Source organism: Leptinotarsa decemlineata, unplaced genomic scaffold (genome assembly GCF_025532065.1).
Source record: "Leptinotarsa decemlineata unplaced genomic scaffold, Ldec_3_MD MMD2_tig00026307_RagTag_RagTag, whole genome shotgun sequence".
NCBI lineage: Eukaryota > Metazoa > Arthropoda > Insecta > Coleoptera > Chrysomelidae > Leptinotarsa > Leptinotarsa decemlineata.
This window is the reverse complement of record NW_027412681.1, coordinates 511469-538293: the sequence shown is the minus strand read 5'-3', so window position 1 is coordinate 538293 and position 26825 is coordinate 511469. Positions and strand designations below refer to the sequence as shown.

General features: G+C 38.1%; 1 protein-coding gene across 5 annotated transcripts in view; it reads right to left on the bottom strand.

Annotated features, from left to right (window-relative positions):
* Window positions 1-26825, bottom strand: part of Hr3 (nuclear hormone receptor 3 ROR-beta) — a 242447-nt gene that overhangs the window by 76014 nt on the left and 139608 nt on the right. For 2 of the 5 annotated variants that reach the window (XM_074181393.1, XM_074181399.1), the window contains exon 2: window positions 4322-4679. The exons of the other annotated variants lie outside the window; for them this stretch is intronic. In XM_074181393.1, coding sequence (XP_074037494.1) covers window positions 4322-4412 — 91 coding nt within the window. In that variant the 5' untranslated portion in view covers window positions 4413-4679. The remainder of the gene's footprint in view (window positions 1-4321; window positions 4680-26825) is intronic. 5 annotated transcript variants of the gene reach the window in all.

Here is a 26825-nt window from a genome sequence, read left to right as displayed (position 1 = left end):
ATATCATATAAAATGGTACATTGAGAAGTATATTTTCATCTTCATTGACATCTATATATTTCTCATGTCAATTTCGACAGAATCAGCCTTACTGACAGTAAATGAGTTCTTGCTTCTAAAATTTCAACTTGTATCTCCGTGACAATCATTGTAGCTTTTCCCTGAAGCTTACAATAAACATTGTCAAAATATTGGAGTAACTTGTGCTTTGAGAGCGCAACTAAACGGTTTATCGGGTTACTTGTAGATATTGGTTGGAACCACTGGAACCACGTGAGAAGGTGTGTACACAGCTCACAGAACACATGTCGAATTGTCACTTCAAGCTTCCTGACAAATCAGCAGTGGCTGAAGGTGCATTAACATAAACAACGTCTGGCTACCGGCATTTACTGTATACGATTCAGGGCAAACCCACCAATAGCAACAAAGTTACAATTCTACCGATATCTCTTTTGAGAATGTCTAGAAAAACGTCAGGCCTAAAACAGACCCTGAAAATAGCTTTGAGAGAGATAGAATTATCACCCAGAAGCCATTATCTTGATCACCTATGATTTTTTTATCTAAGAGCAATGAAACAAAATAGAATCTGATGAAAATTTTAGAATTTAGTTTCAGAATGCCTGTCAAGTTCCATTTTAACATGAGATTAGTCAAGTTTGAAATTTCTGTATGGAACTAATTATGGTCTCATCAGATTATTTTGTCAAATTCATTCGATCCAGGTATATTTGGATCTAGTCTCACCTTGATGACACCGGATATTAGTTCGAGAATAATCCATGAATGGAAACTGTTTACTCCAAGCAAAACGGTGCCATTCAATTTACTGTAAAGAAGTAAATATGCTGGAAGCGGAAGATATAAATCATTCCAGAGCAATGTTTTAGTGATCCACATCCTGGATTATTATTTTCTTTGTCCAGTGAAATGTCGTACATGTTATACAGGTCGTTTTTCTCAGCTGAACCCACTATAGCTATTTTGGGAACCGAAACACCTACAAGGTCAGTTGAATTCGACTAAAGTTACTAATTTTGGGGAACTAGAATAATCTCTCTTCAAACCACTGGTTGTATTTGAAATATTCGACAAAAATATAACAAAAGGCAGGGGAACTTTCAATACTCAGCATCAATATTTTTCGAATTTGGAAGCCATCTATTTTTGGAATTCTCACAAGTGCATGTTATGCGGTATACCTCTGCTGCTGATAGTGGGTCTCTTTTATCTGTAGCCGACTTTGTTATATTTTCTTGGTGGGTTTGAAAACCGTTTCAACGTTGTGTTTCCCAAAGAGTTTTCCAATTCTGTCTGTGACCCTAGAGATATATTGTGGATATGTGCAACCACCTGTGCCTCCTACCCGTTTCAAACCGTGGAACTCTTCAATTTCATGGCCTTGTTGGTCTCAAAGGCACTTGAAGACGTTCGTCAAGATGCTCCGGTTCAGACATTTCTCGAGCCAGTGGAACTCTTCAGTTTCATGGCCTTGTTGGTCTCAAAGGCACTTGAAGACGTTCCAATTCTTCCTCGAGAGGCTCCGGTTCAGACATTTATCGAGCCAGTACAGGTAGTGTAGAGATGACTCCTTCTTTTCGAGTGCGTGCAGAGACCTATCCGTGTGCGTATGTTTTTGGTACACTTTGTAGGTTATTCTAGCACTACATCGTTCAATTAGTACACCTAGGAATGCTTTCCGCGAGTCCTGTTCAGTGTCCATGGTGAACTTGATGCTGGAGCGTTCAAGTGGTCTAGGAAAAGGTTTAGAGCGTCCCTTCCAAGTTTCTACGTAACGCAGCCACAAGGTCGGTTTTAATTCAAAAGTGTCGTTTGCTTTCTCTTCAAAACGTTCTATGAAGTAGTTGGCTATCACTAGGCTAAGTAAACTTTCCATCGCTACGCCATCTAGTTGCTCATAGAATATGGAATCCCATTCTAAGAAGTTCAAGAATAACAAACAGCTTGACGGCGGGTAGAAGAGAGTCGACCTCTAGTTTTTTCATCGATTTTTGTAGCCCACTGTAATAACAAACTCACTGGTGAGTTGAGTAGATGTACCAACACAGGGACCTTATGAAAACGTCCACAGAAAGTGGCTAGTGATTTTGAAGGTTGAGATTGCCTATTTTTAATGTTTTCATCCGTTTCCCAAGTTGAAGAACGTCCTAGGCAATGTCCTTCAAAGGCAAAGTCGTGGAGGTCTTCTCTAGGTTCTTGGTATACCAGTCAACGTCTTCAGTTTTTGGCAAGAAGAATCCTATCTCTTTCTCTGGTGGTTTCAATTCAAACAGATCTAGTTTGCTCCTTATATTGCTAGAGGCTTTACAAGGCTGTTCATCGAGCTTAACCCTCTTTGAACATTTTCGTGGTCCTCAATATCGATCTTATATTATATCCAGAATCCCCCGAATATGGTGCGCCATATCAAAAATGCTAGACAGGAATGTTCTTCCATGGATGAACTTCTCTGGGTATTTGGTGTTGTCAACTAACGCTTTATTCACTAATTTCTTTTGTCGTGGCTGATAGTTGGAGTTGGGCAGATAGTATGTAGACCAAGTGTCATAATGTATCATCTCTGTCCAAAAAGATGGTTGTTTTGGGTTTTCCGTTCCATTGGGATTTGTTTCTTCGGACTGAGGAAGACTAGATATTCGAGAAATACGTTCAGTTTCTCCTCACGCTTCCATACAACGACAGTATTATCAATGTAACGTAGCACTATGGTTTTATGATCACAGAAAACATAACTGAATGATATTGATGCTAGAATTACTTATGAGCAACTGCAGTTGAGTTTCAGTAAATTTTGATTGTGAAAAAGCGATTTTGTTATCAGAGCACTTGGTCACCTTGGAATGAAAAATGCTGCAAGAACAAAATACAAGCACTACAGAAAAAGCCTCAAGGCACTCTCAGAGCGGTGTCTGTGCGAAAGTAACGATTTGGATCGGTGGAGAGTGAATTCGTTTGGAAAAAAGTTCTCAGGAAGTTTATTTCACATAAACGCAATTCTTTGCAATTCCACCGACATGATTGAGCCAAGACATTTTTAACCCCCAACAACTTATCGAAGCAGAAAGGGGAATTTTCTGTCCTGACAATATGATTTCCGATTTGCAGACATTTATCTTGTTGGAGAAAACCAGAACTTGTCAATGGCATCGCCAAACAAACATTGAATAGCTGTGCTGCAAGAAGAATTAGAAGTTACTTGGAAACCTATCACGATTGGTCAATGGGGAATGTTCCTCCTGACGAAAATCAAGTAGTTTTCATGAAAGAGCTCTAAAACAACGCATTTCAAACTTATCATTTCAACCTTTTTCTTTAAAAAATTATTTAAATGCTTAAAAAAGAGGAATGAAATAATGCATTCAACATTTAAAGGGATTCGTTTCTATTTCACCATTTGGCAACATCGGTTATAGCTAATAAAGGACAATGAGTCTGTTACCTGTATGAGACAAACAAAGATGACATATTTCACAGGCGTGCTGTTCTGTTTACTTATGTTCCGAGTTCCGAGACATTCTGTGACATATGACATCTTGTGCACCTAACTTATCTTCCTCTATATAAATAAATAATAAAACAACTGTTGTTTATGTGGCTTGTGGAGGTGGTATTGAACTATAATTTATATTTTGCCCTAATCGTTGATTTATAAGGATAATTTTCCTTTTTTAAAGTAGAATATCTAGGTTCGTATAAATTATTTCAACTTGATATAGGCGCTGTTGCCAATATGTGAATTAGAAACAAATCACTTTAAAAATTAAAACCCAACATTTGAAACATCAATTTGAATACTTTTCAAAGTGAATTTGAAAAACTCATGAATTAAACTCAATGTTATTTTGTTCAAACTTGCATGTGCTGTAATACACCAAAATTGAGGAACATTCCCCACTTCGAAGGATGACCTTCGTTGTCTAACAGATCCACTCAAAGGCAGGACTGTTAGAAATAAAATCAAATTCATCATCAAACAAAAACTAATCGCTTTCATCAAGAATCCTGAGCTGGTGAAGTTTGAATTGGGGGCCAGCTCTCTCACCTTCAAAACCTAACCTATATACGAACTCCCCTGATTTTTGTTCCGGTGCTGCATCTTTTTTGTTGAATCATATCAAATTGAACCATGGAATGAAAAAACTATTGAATGTCTTTTCAAAATATGTGGTTTACAACGACAACGACATCGTGACAACCAAAAAAAAACATGTTGTTGCTGAATTTGTCCAATATCTACTCACTGACTACACAAACCAAAATCCACAACCTGAAAACTAAAAATAAATGAAATTTCTACCTTTGATGGATCCGCTCGATGTATGAGGTTGTTGCGCATGCGTCTGCTGTACTTCCAGCTTGGTCGTTACATTATTCCACATTTCAAACATTGTCAACCTGCGATTGTTTCTAATACTCCCACTGGACTGTTTACTCGCATGCCACAGAACACTTTTTTCAACACTGGATAACTCACTAGCGAACAATAGTTTTACACGCGATTCGTAAACGAGCAGAACGTTTCGGAACGGATATGCATCTCAGGTACAGTTCTAATGCTGGGCTTGTTCTTCGTTCGTTTCGTACAATACATCAGCCACCTCCTCATAATCCGGACCCGTCGGTTTTTGGTTCTGCCATGCAGAGCTCGGTTAGGCCTGGACAAATGAAGGATAGTTTGAACGTGATTCAGTAGCGAAATGACCCTCCACTATTTTTCCCCGACGAAGGAGAGCGATTTGACTGGATTATTGAAAATTATATTATGATGAGGTGCATTCTTCTAGGCGTCTGCGGAAACTATTAAAATGAAATGGATGGCCAATAAAGCCGTTTTAAGCACTATTGAGTTAGATCTATTCAGTAGGAATTGAACGGAATATTTGAAATGTTTGGAATATAGAGTGGGGGTAAACAGACTTGCTCTATTCAATCATTAGCAAATTGAAATCGATAATTAACCTAAAAACATTTTCCAGGTTGTAAAAATGAATCAAAATGGAGCTTAAAAAGTATCTGAGTCTGTTGAAGTTGATTCAATTCATCAGAGAGAACAGAAAAGTGTAACGTTTTCCAAAATGTGTTCACCTTCAAAAAAAAAGTTTGCTTTTGCATTGTATCTTCACACAAGTATAATTCTGATAGGATGAATATATTTGTTGGCTGTCGAAAATAAAAAAAAATATTTTCCCAGCTTAGTGAACCATGAATTTTATTATACTATACAGGCTGATTCACGGTGGATGGCACATTAGACGTTTCTGGTGAACCAGACAACGGATCACTTTGAAAATTTAATGGAGGGCATATTCGGACATTCTCTAGCCAACTAAATATTTTCGACAATGCGGTGTTGCCGCTTCTATTAGAAAGCAGTAGCAACTTTGATTTTTCAAATGGAACACTCTGTATATAATATTATTTTTGTTTGCTTGAAAAAGTTGCTGAAATTTAATTATTTTAAATGAAACACCCTGTATATTATTGAAAATTCGGAAAGCTGCTGAAATTTGCTTTCTTTCTATGTATATCATACCTATACCTAACTAGTCAAGTTTCGGACTTATGAACATTTATTTGTGAAAATGTCCCTTCAGAATGGTATTTCCATTCGGTATTTGGTGAGCAGGCCATGATTACTATTTGACAGTAGCGTTGTGACATTCTCCTAATAATATCGACATTTTCGTCACTTCAGAAGTTGCAAATACCTTCAAAACGATGGAACAAAACTATTCAAACGAAGTTCTTATGAATTTGTTTATTATTTTTGGACAGTGTGACAAAATTATCAGCAGAACATGTAGAAAGTTCAATGAAATGTATCCGAATCTACCGCCAATGAACCTCAAGAAATTTATACGAATTCAGAACAATTTCAATGCATTTGGATCAACTTTAAAAGCACCAAGAAACTTGCCTCGACCCGTAACTTTCGAAGACAACCAGATTAATGTCTTAGCATATTTTCACGCATTTCCCGAGTCATCGATAAGAAGTGCTGAAGAAGATTTGGGTATAAAATATTCATCGGTTCAAAGAATCTTGCGAAGACATAAAATGCATGATTATAAATTCACCAAAATTCAAGCAATGAAGCCTCAAGATCCTCAACAGAGAGTAGAATTTTGTGAAATGTTATTGACACGCATTCAAGAAGATCCACTTTTTTTAAATAAAATTATTTGGACTGATGAATCGAAATTTTCGAGAGAAGGGATTTTCAATAGAAAAAATCGTCATTATTGGTCCAGTGAAAATCCTCACGTCACAAAAGAAGCCGGATTTCAAGAAAAATTTAGTTTTAATGCATTCTGCATGTTGATGGACAACAAATTGAGGTACGTGATATACGAGGAGTCATTAACATCCAGAAGCTACCTGAATATTTTGTTGAATACTGTAGACAGTTTCGTGGATAATCTGCCACTCGAAGATTATCGAAACTGTTGGTACCAACTAGACGGAGCTCCTGCACATTACACAAGAGAAGTGAGCGCAGAACTGGATAGACTATTTGACGATCGGTGGATGAGGCGCTTGGGACCATGGAATTGGCCAGCGAGATCACCCGATCTTAATCCATTAGATTTTTATTTGTGGGGAATGTTTAAAGAAAAAGTTTACAAAATACCCGTGCGTTCGAGAGATGAATTGTTAGAAAGGATTGCTCAAACATTTGAAGATTTGGATCCCAATGAAATCAGATCTGCCACCACGAAAGCAGTCAACACTCGCATTTTAAAGTGCTTGGAAGTAAACGGCCAGCGATTCGAACATATTTTGAAATATTCCACATGATTGTTTTACTTTTTTATAATTATTCATATCAATATTTCCAATTTCAAGTTTCTTGGTGCTTTTTTAAAGTTTATCCAAACATATTGAAATTGTTCTGAATTCGTATAAATTTCTTGAGGTTCATTGGCGGTAGATTCGGATACATTTCATTGAACTTTCTACATGTTCTGCTGATAATTTTGTCACACTGTCCAAAAATAATAAACAAATTCATAAGAACTTCGTTTGAATAGTTTTGTTCCATCGTTTTGAAGGTATTTGCAACTTCTGAAGTGACGAAAATGTCGATATTATTAGGAGAATGTCACAACGCTACTGTCAAATAGTAATCATGGCCTGCTTACCAAATACCGAATGGAAATACCATTCTGAAGGGACATTTTCACAAATAAATGTTCATAAGTCCGAAACTTGACTAGTTAGGTATAGGTATGATATACATAGAAAGAAAGCAAATTTCAGCAGCTTTCCGAATTTTCAATAATATACAGGGTGTTCCATTTAAAATAATCAAATTTCAGCAACTTTTTCAAGCAAACGAAAAAACTGTATTTTTTTACCACCCTGTATTGAAGTAACGGAGATTAGGCTGACGTGTGGGAAGTGTCCAAGTATCACCTAACTCCAAACCATATTTCGATATCATAGTACTTCTTAACTAAAAGATATCGGCATTTTTAGAAGTCATGATTTTCGAAGAAAAAAATTGAAATTAATTTTTATTTCGAAAACAGTAACAGATAGGTATAGAGAAATATCAAGAAAAGTTGTCGGGCAATTGTTGGAGATTCCAAAAATAATATTATATACAGAGTGTTCCATTTGAAAAATCAAAGTTGCTACTGCTTTCTAATAGAAGCGGCAACACCGCATTGCCGAAAATATTTTAGTTGGCTAGAGAATGTCCGAATATGCCCTCCATTAAATTTTCAAAGTGATCCGCTGTCTGGTTCACCAGAAACGTCTAATGTGCCATCTACCGTGAATCAGCCTGTATATTGTGCTTTGATTCAAACCTGAATAAACTTACAGAGTTGCAAAGTTGCTATATTCTTTTCTAGAAAACTAGTGTGGAGTCATTTTACGGAAAATGGAACTTGTTAATTTTCCTTACGAAGTGTTTCGATTGAGTCTGGTAATATTTTTATACAACAAAGATAGCTACGTTAGTGTCTAGTAATAATTGGAATTTTTTCTGATCCACATTGGAAAATCGCAAATTGGAATACTTTTAAAAAATAGGAATATCCAGAATCATCTGGATACGACCTAATGTATATCCAGTCTCCCGAATCTCTCATTCCACTTTCGATTAGGTATTGTACGGTTAGGTTAGGTTAGGTCAGCTTAGGTTAGGTTATGTTAGCTAAGGTTAGGTTAGGTTAAGTTAGGTAAGGTCAGCTTAGGTTAGGTTATGTTAGGTAAGGTTAGGTTAGGTTAAGTTAGGTTAGGTTAGCATAGGTTAAGTTAGGTAAGGTTAGCATAGGCTGAGTTAGGTTAGGTTAGGTTATGTTAGGTATGGTTAGGTTAGGTTAGGTTAGGTTAGGTTAGGTGACATCAAAACTGGTCTGCGAATGCCATGAAGAACTGAATGAACTTGCAAACAGGAACAAATTAACTTTGTACTGGGTGCCAGGGCATTCAGAAATCACAGGTAATGATAAAGCTGATGAACACGCTAGACGCGGATCATCAACTTCATATACAGGTCCTGAACCAGCTCTGGGGGTACCAAAATCATTGGTACAAAACCAGATTAGCAGTGTTTTCTGGAGACTTGGACTAAATGGAAAAGTCAGACAGCTCCCAAGGTATAAAAAAGTCAGCATAGGTTGAGTTAGGTTAGGTTAGGTTGGGTTGGGTTAGGTAAGGTTAGGAAGAAGAAATTGACAGGAGAGAGATGGTTTTCAGTTAGACGGACAAGAACAGAAGGGGTTTTGCTGGGGTATACAAACTTGTTTCAGTGTCCCCAAAACGTCGTGTGAGGGAAGAACCTAACACACGATTCCATAAAGGTTTCCCCTTCTAGCCAAATGCCAGCTGTCCTTGATGCAATGACGGTTCCAGAAAACAACACAGAAAGCGGCCAAAAAAAAGGTTAGGTAAGGTCAGCTTAAGTTGGGTTAGGTTAGGTAAGTTAAGGTTAGGTAAGGTCAGCTTAGGTTGACTTAGATTAGGTTAGGTTAGGTAAGGTAAGCATAACAGCAATTGTTCGGTGGAATTCTTCGAAGGATGGCCTTTGAACAGGCCAATCCAGAAGTCTTCTTGTTGTCCAGATATTCAGTACTTGTTTGGTAAACTTTTAAGAGATGCCAACGACAACATCCTTTCTGGAAATGTACAGCTCCATTATCTTCCACGCCAGTATGGCCAGGAATTCAGACGATCCCAAAGAGAGTTTTATTGTAGCTCACTATCAACTTAGACGTTGCTAGATTCATGAGTGAAGTAGATGTCTGGCAATTTCTCCACGTATAAATAAATGGCGTGGAATTCCGTCTGAATTACAGTTTTCAGGCTACTTCGTTGGTTGATATCACTGTCCTAGATCAACAACTGCTTGAGTCTGCACCAGAACATTTGCCCCCATCAAGAGAAATACACAAACCTGGGTTCAATTGCAACACTGGTTGCCTACAGCAGAGATTGCGCAGAAAAGCGCTTCTCGCCATAGGCCCAGCCTCAATTGACTCATTCCTACTAAGAGGTTTACACCAGCCGTACTCAATCGGTACCATGGCCTTCTTAACGTTCTGGCCTATAGGGGTCATACCTCATTGCTGCGGTTGATGTTGTTCTCATGGCTCCTATGATTTTTAACAAGCCACCAATCTATCGATTCGGCTCCATGAATTTATGGATGTCCTTATACATGCTTTCGTTGAAACTAGTAGATACTGTAATGCCCACTAACCAGTTCTAACCTAACCTACTAAAGTTACGATAACAGTTGTGTAGTTTGAAGGAAATGTAGCATGAACTAGTCGAGTCTTCAAAACCTTGATGTGGTAAAGTATCGACAAAATCGAAACACTCTGTAAATAGGAAGCGTTGTTATTTCAGTTATCCTCATTTCGCTTCGAAACGTTTCGCAAATATTTACAGCCGTGATTGTGGATAATTATGCTGCAGAATAGATGATGTTTACATGAAGATAGAAGTGAATTTTCCAGGGACGCAGCGCCGCGACCTATCCAACGGAGATTGGAAGCGTAGGTCGCGCGCTTATTTTGCTGTTATTTAATGCGATCCGATAATGATGATAACGTGACGACAAAAACGACAGAATCGGGATCGTTCACGTTGCGGACTTGACAAGGTCGAGTAGCGAAAAAAATCGCTCGATAATATACGTATTCATGAGGGTTACCAAATTAGGAGTAGACGTTACAGGATGACTGGGAAAATCGATGCTCACGAGAGGGTTTTTCTGTGGGAATTCGGGTGTGCTTCAAGGTACCGCTCCGGGGCCCGTGCGAAAATGGATTTACAGTCATACCGTTAGTTACACCTGCTGAGCTTTTGTATAACTTCATAATTGTGACAAATTGTATGGATGACTAGGAAAAAAAGGGTGATAATTCAGTATATGACTCTAAATCTGAACAGGAAGAGAACATATTTGACTTTCTGTTAGTAGTGAATGAACTCAAAAAGTACTGAACCGATTTCAGAAGTTATTCATTCTAGAGAAAGCTACATTATCAGCGACTAACAAGACTATACGTATTGATGACTCATAAAATATTTCAGTTCTCTTGAGGCTGAATGGGTAACCAGTTAACTAGCTTAGCGATCCAATAATTTTTCTGAAAGAAGGTTTGTTGGGTAACAGGATCAATTTTTCTAGAAAATTCGAAAGGAAACAATTATTTTTTCAAGAAAAAATGTATGGGTAAATATATGAGTAGATGAACAAAGAGACTTCTGGTTCAAGGTCGCGCGTCGTTGGTAAATGTTTCAGAGAGACTTCAACGAGTGACTATTGAATTTATTTCAGTAACAATAAGCATTTTTTGTTCGGGAAGAAACAAAAGATGATGACATTCGTATCATGATTTTGATTGGGATAGAAAATTTGTGGCTTTTTACTTTTCTATCGTGATACAAGAAATGTAGCAATATTCCAAATAAAGGAAGGAATCAATCAATTTTAAAGGAAGTAACATAGATGTGTAGATCATGCAAAGAATTATATTGTCCAATATAAAGCTGTCTGTAAGATCTGATTGTTTGCATTGGAAACTGCTCATTATGTATTCACATGAACTATTTCCGATTTCTGAATCTTATTCTTATACAACAATCAATAAATTATTTTCATTCATTTGACTTGTTTTGCTTTGACTCGAATAATTTTGGATAACATAGTTGATGATACACCCTAACAATAATTTCAAATCATTTTTTTATCAATACTTTATTTAACAAGAGAATTGTTTGAACTGAATTTGATTCCAAAAAGCCTAAGAGTAAATGAAACTTAACCTACGACGTCAAGAACTAAGTGGAAATTGTTACACGTCATACTATTTTAGAAAGTGGGTCAATTCTATTTTGTGAATAAAGTTTCGTTTCGGCAAAGTTAGTGTACCATATTGTTTTGGAAGCAACGAATAATTCGAATTATTAGAAGTTGTACTGTGTATTTTATGTTTTCAATAATTATTTTTATGATTTATCCAACTTTAAGTATAGAGCTGAATTGAAACAGAATGATATATTCAACACCCGAAGTGATTTAGAATGAACAAGATTTCAAGAAGAAATTCGATCCTCCAGTTATAACATATATAGTTTCATAATAATTATTCCACAAAAATATTAAGTTAATAAAGTTTCCTTATTAAAGTGCTGTTACAAAAAATATCTCATCACTGCTCAATCAGAAAGTCTTAAAAATTTTCAGTATACACATTTAACATATTTCTCCCCCTCTTTCCTCTCCTTCCTCTTTTTTTCTTTACTTTTTTTTTGTTTCTTCTCTAGTTTATTTTTCTGTTCTTCAAGGCTGGGACTAAGATCAGCAGTACCCTTTCGGTACTTCGATAACTTTTTCACCAGTAGAACCTTAGCAATCAGGACCAGGCAAAAGCGGCCTTCATCGACCTCATTGAATCCGGGGCACATAGTTTAAAGTGGACTCATGAAAACGAACGAAACTTTTGAAACAATATTTGGCAAAGCAAAGGTATTTCACAATTTGTTACTGTAAGCCAACTTTGCTAATTGTATTAGATGTTGACTACATACTCTATAGAAAGCTTCACTATATCCTCTACCACACGTTAATTGTGAGTCGAATAAAGCAAAATGCATTACCTTGACGTAGAATAAACCCAATTCTTTCAATAGTGCACTTGCCAATGTTGAATTCAAGTATCGCTGATCCAATATGATTTTTTCAAGGTATACCCCTAGAAATTTTAAGCTTGCGGTATTTTCTATCAGATCAATCCTCAGTAGCAGATCAGGCATGCCACTTTCAAAGGATTTTTCCCTGTCTGACTCTGATGTTGAGCAAGAAAAGATTGGCGTCACACTAATTTTTTACGTTAGATATTCTATTTTTGTCCTGCCAAAACATCTCGGTTATGTCAGTGTAAATAGATAGGCCTGATATGTTTATATCACGCCATGTATGAGGTGCAGCTTTCCATTTCTAGTTATATTCATGGGAAGGAGTTGATGATTACTTCAATGTTTCTTAGTCACTTGTGTCACTATGTTAGCTACTCCTGAATGAGACATCAGACTTTCACCCTTCACTGATAAGGCGTAGTTCTCCGATATCAATCTGTAGGTAATCAGTGGTAAATGTTCAATAATCTTCATTTCAAACCTACATCGGGTCCTCTGCGATAAAGCTTCACTAGATTAGTTTGCTTGTTTTCGTAAAAAGAAATCGAAGTTAGAATTTTGGACACCCGAAAGTATGAAGTCTGCTGATATCTCCACAAACTATGTTAATTCAGATTATACCAAGTCAGTGGGTAGACAGAGCCGAAACTGGCCACATCCGGTCTATGCTTGATGGCTAGTAGAGACCTCGATGGCCGATGGTCGAAGGTAATACGACGACCACGCGAAGAGTATGTGACCCTTGAGGGTATTAGAGGTGGTCCTCGGTTGGGACCTTGGTGTGGTCCTCGAGAAAGGACCTTGAATGGGTCCTCCAAGAATTTTACGCTAAATATATTCAAACAAAATTGGGTCTCGTCAAATATCCCTAATTTAGGCTTCGAGATACGGCCTCGACATGGCTCTAGACTTGGCTCCCTAATAAGTCCTTGAATTGGTCCTAGAACTAGGTAGTGGCATACCCAAAAGTTTTTGAAGGAATGCCTCATTCTTATTCGAGGACCAATTCCAGGTCCGAATCGAAATCCAAAAATTTCTTTGATCCATTTGGAGGACCCAATCAAGATCCTGTCTAGAGGACCACACTGAGGTCTCAATCGAGGACCAACTCGAAGACCACCCCTAACACCCCGGAGGGTTGCATACTCTAAGCGGGGTCGTCCGACCATCTGTGCCATCGATATCTCTACTAACCAGCGAGCATAGACCGGATGGGGTCATTTCAGCTCTGGTGAAACTCAGGTGAAATTTAGAACCTTGTATTGAATTGAATCTCAGAGAAATCCATGGTGTTCTCTTTTACACAAATGAGATCTTACGGTAGAGAAAACATAATTTCGAGGTCCTCAACAAAAATAGTCCACGAAAACATCTGTCTCTCTCAAGATTTCCTGAATCCCTTTTTCTTTATCGATGGGCCTCAAGTCCAAAGAGCTCCGAACCATCATTCGGTGTGAACCACCCCCCGTCTATTCAATCTACCTCACTGCAACTTCAATTTTGCGGAAATTCATCAAATCTGCTATCGAGGAGGTCCTCGAATATTGAACAGTCGTCACCTCGGAGAGAAAATGTCTGAAAAGTCCATCGAAACCTCGGCAAGGAGACATCTTCCGGTACAGATAACATAATTTGGGTTTTTCGAGGTCCTCAACAAAAATGGTCCACGAAAACATCTGCCTCTCTCAAGATTTCCTGAATCCCTTTTTCTTTATCGATGGGCCTCAAGTCCAAAGAGTTCCGAACCATCATTCGGTGTGAACCACCCCCGTCTATTCAATCTTCCTCACTGCAACTTCAATTTTGCGGAAATTCATCAAATCTGCTATCGAGGAGGTCCTCGAATATTGAACAGTCGTCACCTCGGAGAGAAAATGTCTGAAAAGTCCATCGAAACTTTCCTGCCTTGGCAAGGAGACATCCCCTTTAAAGTGCACAGCGGTATTGATTGCGAAAGGACGAGAGAACACGCTTGCATCCTCTACGACTTTGTAAACGTGTCTTCCGCTAGGAGTGGTGGAAGAGGGGGTGCTTGAGAATAAGTAGGTTTCACGGTGGAATCAGCTGAAAGATCGCGGTTAGTAGCGTTACGGGTAATAATAATAACCTGATGAGAGGTTTGTCTTCTGTAGGTTGGCGAGAATCTGATGAGAGCATGAATATTCCAATATTTCAAGTACTTCCTTTCGTTGTTACTTGTGACAGTTTGAAACCTTCTTTGGGTGTTTCTCAACGTCTCTGTTTTTCACTCAGCGAAACCATTGAACAAAATGTATCGCTATCGTTCAAATGTCCACCACGGCTTCTCTAGGAGAAGGCATCCGAAACATCCAATTTTCCATGACTTTGGCGCATAAACCAGGCTGAATTTGACCGATGGCATGGGTTATGATGGTTTTGAGGACCGTTGTGGTTTGTGCGTCTCAAGAAAACCCCACACAAAAAAGTCTAACGGGGTAAAATCGCACGATCTCGGTGACCAGTTCACATCACTTCCACGTGAGATTACCATACCCTAAAGTCGCTCGTGCAGAATATCCAATGTGGCATGAGCTGTGTGGCATGTAGCGCCGCCCTGTTGAAACCACATATCGTTGGTGTCCGGATCATCCAATTCGGGCCAAAAGAAGTTGGTAATCATTGACCCGTAGGCTCACCGTTGACAGTGATGGCCTGGCCAACGTCGTTCTCAAAGAAATATGGACTGGTGACGCCGTCAGCCTAAAATCCACACCAAACAGTGACTTTTTCGGGATGCATTAGACTTAGAGGTGCTCAAACTTGAAGTTTTGGCGATCTACCTCAATATTGTTAGACTACGATCGATCGATTCTGAGAGGCTGCAAGATTTTCGTCTAGGTAGGGTGTATCGTGTATCCGCACAATATGCATTTTTTTAGTCAAGGTAAGGTAGGTCTGCTCTGAAACGTCAATGAAAAAACTCATAATTATTCAAAATCGCGAGTTTATTGGTTCTTCTTGTCTAAACTCAACAAAAGAGTGATTTTAGATGTTGAAGCGTGGCACTGCAAGTCCTCCGCATTTATTTATTTATATCGGCGCGCACGAAACTTCGAATGTTCCCGCCAAACACGCCCCCGAAGTTTCTAGAAAAATCGACGAGTATCGCCGCGGCTTTTCTTTGACAAGTACCGCGCGTTCCTTTGATAAAGCCGACTTTTGCCGCTAGCAGAGAGTTATTACGATGAAAGAAAGTGATAAGGGTGTTATTCTGGCCTAGTTGTGAATAGAATAAATTTTAGTAGTATGTTCATTTCATCATGTTCCAGTCCTCTATACTCGGGAATAGTACTCTTTATAATGCAGTTCGTAGTTGACAGTTGGAGGCATAAAGTCAGAGTTCATTTTCCTAATGCTGTGACTTCCAGTGTCAACCAACGGGTCTGTTGAACTCTGTATTTATTTGATTTGTGCAATTGGCAATGTGCACAAGTCTGTATGCAGTCCATCTAGCCTTTCTCTCCAGAAAAATGTGAAGAGAAGATAGATCTAGAAGGATCTCCATGGCCTCTGACGGTGTGGTATTGATGGCACCAGTGTAAGCCAGAGAGCTTCGCTTGGGCCGTTATCTGTGAAGCCTTCAGCCACCAAGCAACTGCACCGTAAGTGATCATTGGTCTGACAATCATCACATAAATCCAATTGATTTGTTCGGGACCTAAACCTCAAGTTTTACCACAAATCCTTCGACATGTCCATAGAGACAGTCTGGCTTTGTGTAAAACTTTTTCCAAGTGAGCGTTCCAGGCGGCGAGTCTTTTATCAAGGACAATGCCAAGATATTTCACCTCTGTTCCAAATGGAATGACCTCACCATTGAGGGAAAGTGGCGTTAGATCGACCAATTTTCTCCTCTTGGTGAAGGGGATTAACACAGTTTTGCTGGGGTTGACAGACGTCTGCTCCCTCAGGCACCAACTGTGACCAACGTCCATCGTGCTTTGGAGGATATTACAAGCTACCCTTCCCGACGTGGGTCTTGCCAGGATGACAAGGCCATCTGCATAATCTTGCAGATCTACTTCTCTTTTGTCGAGGGCATCAAGCAGACTATCCCTCAGGAGCGACCACAGAAGGGGAGATCGAACTCCACCTTGAGGGCAGCCCCTGGTGACCCTGAACCTGATGGCCCTGCCTTAAAGAGTCGTAGTTGCAGTTCTGTTTACTAGCATTGCATAGATCCGGCCAGTTATGGTGGATTCTATACCCTTCCTAACCAGAGATGATCCTATAGATTTAGCTAGTGCAAATGCTCCTTCAATATCAACAAATACAGCAACCTTGTTGTCAAAGGATTGGGAAATTTTCCCAACGAGGTTGTTTAATGCTAAATCTATCGATTTGCCGGTTTGATAAGCATACTGGTGGTTATTCAGTGGGGATGCATATAATGCTACCCTCTTGATATATCCGTTTCAGTACCCCCCGCATTAGACGCTCTTGAATCACATGTGGATTGATATCGTCCCAATTGACAATATTGTTTGTTCACGTGTTCATTCATCCAGAAACGGGCCTTTCGATGCAACTCTGTAGTCAACTGCTTCAGAGCCCCTTCAGCGAATAGGCGTCGTTGTCTGTGGTCGTTAATCTTCAGTTCCTGGATCAGTTGTGGTCTGTGGAAGGCCGATTTTTTGCGAGCGACGCGAAATTGACTGCCTCGGATTCTCCTGCACACTCTCACAGGCAGTGGTATGTTTTCGGCAGATTTTGCGTTTTGTTGACGTACGGGTGTTGGTTGATCGTGCACTGTCGGGGACTCAAATTTATCCAAGACATTGGAATAGTCCTCACGGTAGGATGATTATGGCGACCGTAAAATAGGCGAAGCGCGCGGTACGTTGCCCGAAGAGAACACCCGTTTTGATGGAAAAATTCTATTATTTCCACGTGTTGTTGAATACTATATCCATCCATGGTGATTCCACACAACAGACTGAATAAATGACAACTAATTGGACAATTTGACAACTGATTTGTCAATTGTCAAAGTTCGGAAGTCCCTATTGAAAGACCCTATACATTACAATGTTATTTGATATATACCTAACGACGCTACCTTGGGGTACACCTACCAATAATAATGCTTATTTTAGTTTGTTTCTTAAATATATTTTTGAAATAAACTGATGGCAATTCTTCCAAACATTATTAGTTAGGTAATTTCAAGATTATTAACTGTCACTCTCAAATCAATACGTCTAAGTGATAACCTTTTGGGAGATAGTAATACTGAAATGGCATTTCAATTTTTTTCCTTGTGAATGTTTGGGATCGTGTATGATATTGATCATGTATCTAACAAGTCGTCATCTATAGAACGCAGACACTCACAAGCGACAGTTTTCTCGGAAATTCCATTCGAAATTGAATGTGGTAATAATATAGTTTAGTAAATAGCTTCAATGCAATTCCTAGGGTCAGCGCTGAGCGTTGAATTAGATTCCATTATCGATTTTCTATGTTACTGCAACAGATAAAACAGTAGGCGAAATGTTTGCATGACAAATATACGAATGACAGTGATTTGGAATTTACGATGCATAAAAACTCAAAGTCGTCACCACAATTTATTATCACCCTCGGATGTTAGAACGGTAAAACCCCGAATCAGTACATGTTTCGAACCTATATAGGTCCATCATCAGCTAATTTGTTGAAAATTCTCCATTCGAAAAGGAGACCAACATAACAATATAATGAAGAAGAGAAAATTATCACATGTTACCAATGAATAATTGATCACAATGACATGTTAATAGTAATGAAAATTTTATATTAAGTAATACGAAGGACGTTTATAATACCCTAGCTATAAATGAGAGGAGTATGGGAGGCTTTATACCCACTAATTAACATCAAAATCAAAAAACACTACATGAAAACGAATTCTGATGAAAGAGATCCAAACTGAATTGGATGAGAAACAAGAATCAACTGTCGAACATGTATAAAGGAATAAATGTTATTAAAACAACGATAAAAATAAAATAAAAACAACAATAAAAATTAATTGGCGCTTCGGGGCGACTTCATTGATTCCAGTGGCGCATTTGCTTTTTCAGCTGCAGGAAAACCCGGAAAAACCTGCAGCACCACATCATCTGAAGATCTTGATCTAACAATGTCCTCTCTCTTATAAAACAAAATGTAGGGTGTCTCCAGAGGCTCCAATAAATTCAATGCATCGCCAGAACACTTCGTGACACGACTATCGTCAAACTTAAACCAGTCCGTTTCTTCTTCGATCAAGGCGTAATAATGACCAAATTCAACGCCAGAACCACAGTGAACAATGACTGCATGAATATTATAATAGTGGTCTGCTAGGTTGAAATGTTCATCTATTTCGAACCTTCCAATGAGTTTATTGACTGGTGCCTCAGCTATACTTATTTCCTTATAACAGTCAGTTAGTTTGGCGCATGTTTGACAATATAGTCGATCATCACCTGTTAAAATTTCCATTTTCAGATTATTTAACAATAAGCTTTGCACGGACTGGTTATCAGTCATATTAGGAAAAGCTAGATGAAGTTCCATAAATTCACATAAGTTTTCGGTACTTCTTGAACATTTACCACAAAGTAAACAAGTAAGGATTTTTCCAGCAAAAGATTTACAGACACAAGACGAGATGGGCTGTACGGAATCATTCAGTCCAGAGCGGTCAGGAGAATTGATTTTACTATTGTTTTGCTCACGAAGAGTATTCAACAAGAACCCCAAGAATTTGGAACAATCCTCTGGTTGTCCTAACGAGTATCTAGTGGACTTCAAAGACTCCAGTCTTTCCCTCCAGGTTGAAGGGAAAGATGATACCTTCTTACGAAACTGCAACTGCATGAACATGTGTTTGAGTTTGATGAATAAGTAGGAAACATTCCCGTTCTCGTTCATCATGAAAACTTCTTTCTTGAAATTCTTCGTCATGAACAACACTTGTAAAATGGTGTTCATGTAGCAAGTATTTCCTAAATTATCCAATCCAATTTTCTTCTCTAGATTTTCAGGACAACTATCTACTGATTCGTAAGGAAGAACATGTTTCACAAAATCTCCATAAGAACCATTTCTCAAGCTGCGATCGATCCTTCCAAGTGAAGAAGGGTTTCGTGGAGGGATCGATTCGGCTCTTGCTTCATGAAGCTCTTCCACTGAAAGGGAACCAGTTCTACGAGGACTGCAACTCATTTTTTGGGGGCAAGAATGACCTGAGTCCACTGACCGCACTGAAAATGAAGAAGGTGGATCAATCACTTGTGAATTAATCTTGATAGGAGACTGATGAATATCCACATATGTCGGCTTGTTTCGAAGAGGTTTCAGTTCCGTACTGAAATTAGGGCAATGCATGATCTCATCAAAATTATGTGAAGGAGGAATAGTTCCAAGTACTGAAGCAGCATTGCCACGTTGAATAGCAATACTAATTCTTTCTATCAAAAAAGAGGTAGAACGGTGATCTTTCGTTGCTTGGCCTATTCTCCTTCCGAGTTCATGAACGAATAACAGAGACTCCCGGCCATAAACACCAAAAGGTTCAACCGCTACTGGATGAAACAGATAGTTGTTTCCAAGATTTTGGTATTTTTTTCTTTTCAATTTCTCGCCAGACAATGCTACAGTTCCAGCAGAATTGGAACTTTCGGGTAGATGGTAAGCCGCGACCGTGTCAATGCAAGTGAAATCCCATATCACAGGTTTACCGTATTTCCATGGTTTGATTGACATACCATCTGGTCGTTTACCATCATCTCGACTGGTACCTAAGGGTATAAAGAAATAGAATCGAGATAACATGGAATAGTGACAAGATACCTGCAAACACAGAACACAACAGAAGAAGAACCACCACATACATATCAACTCGTGTTCTGTTGTGTTCTGTGTCTTGTCACTGTTCCATGTCATCTCGATTATATTTCTTTATATATTTTTGACAGTTGAGTTCTTATGCATCGTAAATCTACTACACTCTACTTGGAGATATAATGGACTTTTACCACAGGTCAATGATTTGGACACTTGTGTGGTCATAGCTTGAGAAATGAATGAGTAGGTTGGAAATACTCATGAGACGAAAGAAAATCACAATAAGCCCATGAGGCTAGAGTTTTTCCAGAGTCTTGAATAAAATAGACGAGTCAGGTAGCTACCAAAAAAGGATAAAACAACTCTGAATAATAACTGGCTATTCTGCAACTCAGCCAACCAACAGCGTTGCTAGTTTTCCATAAACACAGTTTTCTCAGTGTTAGTTTATAAAAGCTGAATTGTATCGGTAATCTAGAGTTTTTCTAGGTTAGAGTGCGGCACGAATTTTTTTACCGTCTCAGGACTTCCCTAGCAATTAATTTTTCATCTCGATTGTTGTGTCGCCCTGTACGATCCTCAAGTGCGATGACGTCATGATTTTCTGTGGAATATTTTGAGCGATTCGCGCCTCCAATATTCTGCGCGAAAGAAAACAAACATCCAAGGTTTTCTGATTCGAATTGAATCGAATAGTGTGAATACGGTTGACACACATTTGCGTGTTTTTTTTTATCGTCGGCTCGCGTTAAAATCGCTTCTTACCTTGGGAAGTTCATTAACCACAAGTTTACTATTTTTAGTTTTGCAATTCTCGATTTGTTGCAACATCGAAAGGGAAAGCGCTGCTCTTTTTACTCGATTTGTACGAATGTTGTTGCTTTTTCTCTCGATACAAAACCAGAGATATTAATATGTTGAAATTTCTCCTTTTGTAGGTTTGTGAGAAACTGGGAGCTTGAGAGCGCGTGATGAAAAATTAAGTATTTGGTGATGACTCATATTTTGATGTATTGGGTCTTCGAAGAGGGAATTCCGAACTTTGACAATTGATAACGGCCATCTTGTGGAAATTAGTTGTCATTTATTCAGTCTGTTTCGCCAAATTACCATGCACGAACACGAACATGGTAACTCGGTATCTTCCTCAATCACAGATTCATCAGGTGTACCACAGGGTTCTCATTTAGAGCCGTTGCTTTTCAACCTATTCGTAGATGACTTGAAAGGTGTTATTCTTTATAGTGAATTTCTTTTGTTTGCTGATGAACTGAAGATGTTTAAAGTTATTCAAGTCAACTGATAAAGAATTATTACAGTATGATTTATCTAACCATAAATCTACTGCAATTAAATATAGAAAAATGTCAAAAATGTACTTTTTTCCGAAACAAAACTCCCATTAACGTGTCATATAAAATCAATCAATCAGAATTGAAAACAACAAACACAATCAGAGGTTTAGGAATCACTCTTGACCCAAAAATGGCATTTAAACCCCATATCACAAATATTACTTCTAAAGCACTAAAAATGTTGGTTTTCATTCTTAGATCTGTAAATGAATTATCTCTCACTTCAATAAAAATCATATATTGTTCAATTGTTAGGTCAATAGTCGAATACAATTCCACAATTTGGTGCCCTTCATATCATGTGGATATTGATATGCTTGAAAGTGTTGAAAATAAGTTTTTAAGGTACTCTGCATATAAACTGGGATATCGTGTTGGTGAATATGACTATAAAATTATAATGGACATTCTTAATTTGAATACTCTGGCTCATAGAAGATTAGAATCAAATCTTACACTAAATCATAAAATAATTCCCCAGAACTTGTCGAACTTAAAACTTTAAATGTGAATCCAAGGAGAACAAGAAATTCGGAAATCTTCAAAGTTCCCTTTTGTCGCACCCACTATGCCCGGAATTAGTCTGTAGGTAGAATTTTGAAACTGGAAACATTTAAAAAGATTGTGAAAAGATTATAATTCATTAACTTATTTTCATACAGTGTGTAACAACGAAAACTTAACAGAGCCGTTTTTGAATATAAAAAGAAGATTTTTAAAAAAAGCTCGGACACGTCGATTTCATTAGTTTTCATTAGTACATCGTTCGATTGTTTTGTTTGAACGGGTCGAGTATTGTTATTTGTTTAAAAATGCCTTACACTACTGCTGAAAGGGTTTCAGATATTGCTTTATTTTTTGGCAACGACAAAAATGCTAATAGAACATCAATTTTATTTAACGAGCAAAACCCTGGCAAACACCTAAGCAAAAATCACGTTCTGGATTTGGTCACAAAATTCAGGGAGACAGGTTTGGTTTTAAATAAGAAAAGAAATGTTCAGAGAAGAGTAGTGAATGACGATAATGCGATGGGAGTGATTGGTCAAGTCATCGCCAATCCCAGGTTAAGTACCAGAGGTTTATCAGCAATGACCGGAATAAGCCATATGAGCGCATGGAGAATCCTTAAAAACCACAAATTCCATCCTTACAAAATCAAACTTGTTCATGAACTCAATGAGGATGATTTTGACCGAAGACAGGAGTTTTGTGAGGGCATGAGTGAGAGATTAATGCAAAATCCCGAACTGCTTTATAACATCTGTTTTTGAACGAAAGCTCATTTTATTCAAATGGTTGCGTGAACCGTCACAATTGCCGTTATTGGTCGGATGAAAACCCAAGACAATACGCATAAATACATACCCAACATCCCCAAAAAGTTGAATGTCTGGGCCGAAATATTAGGCAATCATATTATAGGTCCATTTTTCATTGATGAAAATTTAACCGGTGATTCTTATTTACAACTTCTTGAAGAGGCAATACAACCTCGTATAGTTGAAATAATTGAACAGGATCCAAGATGTCAAAATGAATTTATCCATTTTCGACATTCTGCCCATTCTGCCCAGCAGGTTCGAAATTTTTTGAATAATCATTTTGAAGGACACTGGATTGGCAGAAGAGGTCCAATTAAATGTCCAGCACGATCACCAGATTTAACACCACTGAACTACTATTTGTGGGGATATTTGAAGTCTAAAGTTAATGCTACACAGACAGCCAATTTGGATGAATTACGTCGTAGAATTATTGATGTATGCCGAGCTATAACTCCTGAGATGTTGAATAATGTAAGAGCAAAATTCGAACAAAATCTTTATTGTTGCATGGAGTAAAATGGCGCACATTTTGAAAATTTACTCTAAATTTCCTATGTGAGTTACCCTTATTAGGTGTTACTTTTTTGTGTGTGCTTTAAAAACAATTATTGGGATTTATTAACTCTAAAACAGTTTTTTAAACTTTTCTGTGTCATCAGCATTCAAGGAAATCAGCAGCTTGTATTCGTTGTGTAGGTAAGTTTTTAGTATGATTCATTTTTTTATCAGAAGCATAAAATATCCACGTCAAAAGGCAACCTTCACAAGGAGGTGCCACTCAATTTACCTAAAAATAAATTAAAATAAACAAATAATTCTTACTTTTTTACGAAATCAAATGGACACGTATTAGCAGTTCGTCATAAAAAGCAAAAATTATTTTTTTTTATAAAAGTTCTGAACGTAAATTGTACCTTAAAAACAATTCGATTTATTTTAAAAAGAGTTGAACTCAATAAAAATACCTTTAAATCTTCAAATTATCTCGAAAACGAATCGTTACAGAAATTTTCATTTCAACAGAGATGTAAAGGTATTCGAAAGACCTTTAAAACAAGGTGCCACTCGACCTACTTTCCCTATCTAAATAAGGGCCGTCGGACGCACCCCTCCGAGGGGGTGCGTACTACAAAAAATCTGATTAGTCTGAAAGGTGCCCCCCTTCAATTAGAAATCGACGTGTCCGAGCTTTTTTTAAAAATCTTCTTTTTATATTCAAAAACGGCTCTGTTAAGTTTTCGTTGTTACACACAGTATGTGTGAACTTGTTAATTATTTTGTAAAAAATAGGTATTGCCGTAAATAAATAAATAAATTAATATATTCAAAAATTCCACTTAAAATAGTTGTTTAAAAAATTTTGTCAATGAATTCTCCCTCTAAGTATTCCATGAAGAAAAAATTGACGGTAGTATTTTAAAACCATTCTTCCGTCTAAACTTTTAATCTCATCTGACGCAATCGCCTTCTTACATCATTTCTGTGTGCACAGCTCGAATAAAGCAATTCTGTGTTGTTACGGTTTAGGAAATATCTGAATTTTTATAATCGTGGGAGATTTCGAGATAATAGTATTCCTCAGCCAAAGAAACGATACATATTTTATATTGTACAGGTGAATACGGAAAAAGTAGATGACGCAAGCGCTATCGATTATCTTGATAAGCGAGCACCCGATGTTGTTATCAATAGTTTTTATGGGGGTTCCCCAAGGTTCAGCTCTTGGGCCATATATAACTTTATGTAGGAAATACTGATAACAATAATACATTACTGTTTCTCTTTTATTGAAGTTGAAATGATAATTAGAGCGAAACGTTTGACTTTGATGACTTTCAACTGAAGAACCGTATGTGTTTTCTAGAACAAACATATTAGCGAGAACTATGCTAGTACTGAAGAAGAGAGATATATTGGTAAATGCTTTTGAAGAGTGCCGCGCAACCAAACAGCATATAATATTGGAAATGGTTCACAGATAACGACCCAAGAAAATTTCAGAAAACCTTAAGTGAGTTTTCTTTCCACTAATGTTGGTAAGTCAGTGGTTGATGTCAATAAATTTACAGATGTAGCACTTTCAATGGAGACAATGGGTTACCCATAGCCGTTCCTTTACGCTGTTCATAATATGAGCCATTATATTGATTGATTGAATCAAAATTGTTTTTAATATAATGGACTGACCAGACTAGACTAGGTATCAATTTTCTTCTCCTGAGGATGCTTACTTTGTTGGCGAAACGCGCGCCGAGTGCAAAATTATCAGTTTGGTGTTGGGGCAATTGATTTCGAAAAAAGTTATTTAATATTTGTTCAGACAACTCAACTATGTGTGAACATTTTCTAAATGTTTGACAAAAGACTAAACTACGTACATTTCTTGAAGGTTAGAATAATGAATACAGATCCGAATGCAGATCTTTAAAGTCTGAAATGTTTCTATTAAATATGTGAAATTTTTTAAACGCATAGTCCTAGCATGAGTTGTTTTCAAGGACAATACACAAGCACTACAGAAAAATCCTTAAGGCGCTCTCAAAGCAGTTGCAATTCTAATCTATTTACCATACTGTATCAAGTATCAGATTTTTTGGTGTGTCAACACACATTTCGAGTAATAAGAAATTTAAAAAATCGTCTCTGTAGGTACTTCATCTTCATATAAACACTCATCGTGAACGTTTTCCTCATGCTCAGTACATAGTTGAGTATATACGTGAAAATAATAATTACTCAATCCGTCAACGCATAATGCAATTTCACCGGACAGTCACGTCGGACGCACTGAAATAACAACGCTCTTCTAGTAATTTCGTGATCGAATACAGGGTGTTGCGTTAGATGGAAAGACGACTATGGTCGGTGTTTGCCGAGGCGTCTAAAGACGAGGATGTAGATACGTCAAAGGTGAAAAATTTTGTGAGCTGTTGCCGCTAGCTGTCTATCAGTCTATCAACATTGTTTTTAATTATTCATGAGAAAATATATAAATAATCGATGGAGGAATGTAACGAGCTATTTTGAAATGATTACTGTCGTTGATCAAATTGAAATTAGTCTCAATACTTTGTTTTTTATCAACTGTGGGATACTTTGGATTCTTGGCAGGATATCGAAGAATGGGGTTGGAAAAAATCTCCCATCGGTGCCGTGGTCATACATGTAATCGAAAATGTCAAAGAATACGTCAATTGAATACGTCAACTGAAGGAGGAATTCTTTACACAAGATGAGGGACTGCCAATTGGATCGCCAATTTCACCAGTCAAAGCCAACATATATATGTAGTGGTTTGAAACTCTGGCCATTGAAGAAGCCCACAAGAAACCTTGAGTCTGGTTGAGATATGTTGACGACACCTTCATAATATGGAACCATGGGAACACTGAACTAGACGCCTTCCTGAAACACACCAACAGCGTGAGACCTTCCATCAATTTCACAATGAAGAAGGAAATCCACAACGAATTGCCATTCTTAGATGTTTTGGTGAAGAGGACCGACACTAAGTGGGAAACATCTGTATACCGAAAACCCACTCATACGGGACAGTATCTGAACCACGACTCCAACCACCATCAATCGACTAAAAGAGGAATCATCAAGACTCTATTAGACCGTGCTTCTGGGCTCTGTGATACGAAGGAAGGTCTCGAGAAGGAACTAGACATCATCAAAATTGATCTTCAACGGAATGGCTACTCCAAAGCGATAGTAGAAAAGACTTTGGCTAGAAGACAGCAGGAGCCTCGCAAGGAAGAGAAGCCGTCACAACCAGTGCTTGCACTTCCCTACATCAGAGGATTATCGGAGAGGATAAGAAGAATTGGTTCCAAGTGCAACATCAGAACCTGCTTCAGATCCGGTAACACTATCCGTAGCAGCCTCACGAAAACCAGGCTACCAAACGCGGACTGCGACTCCAAGAATTGCATTTACCGGATACCTTGTGAGTGCGGAAAATCCTATATTTGTGAAACTAAGAGGCCATTGAATGTTCGCATTGCCGAGCACAAGAAACACACACAGCGAGGGGAAACCAGCAAATCAGGAATAGCAGACCATGTTTGGACCCATCAACATAACATCGAGTGGTTCCAAGCTGAGATCTTGCACAGAG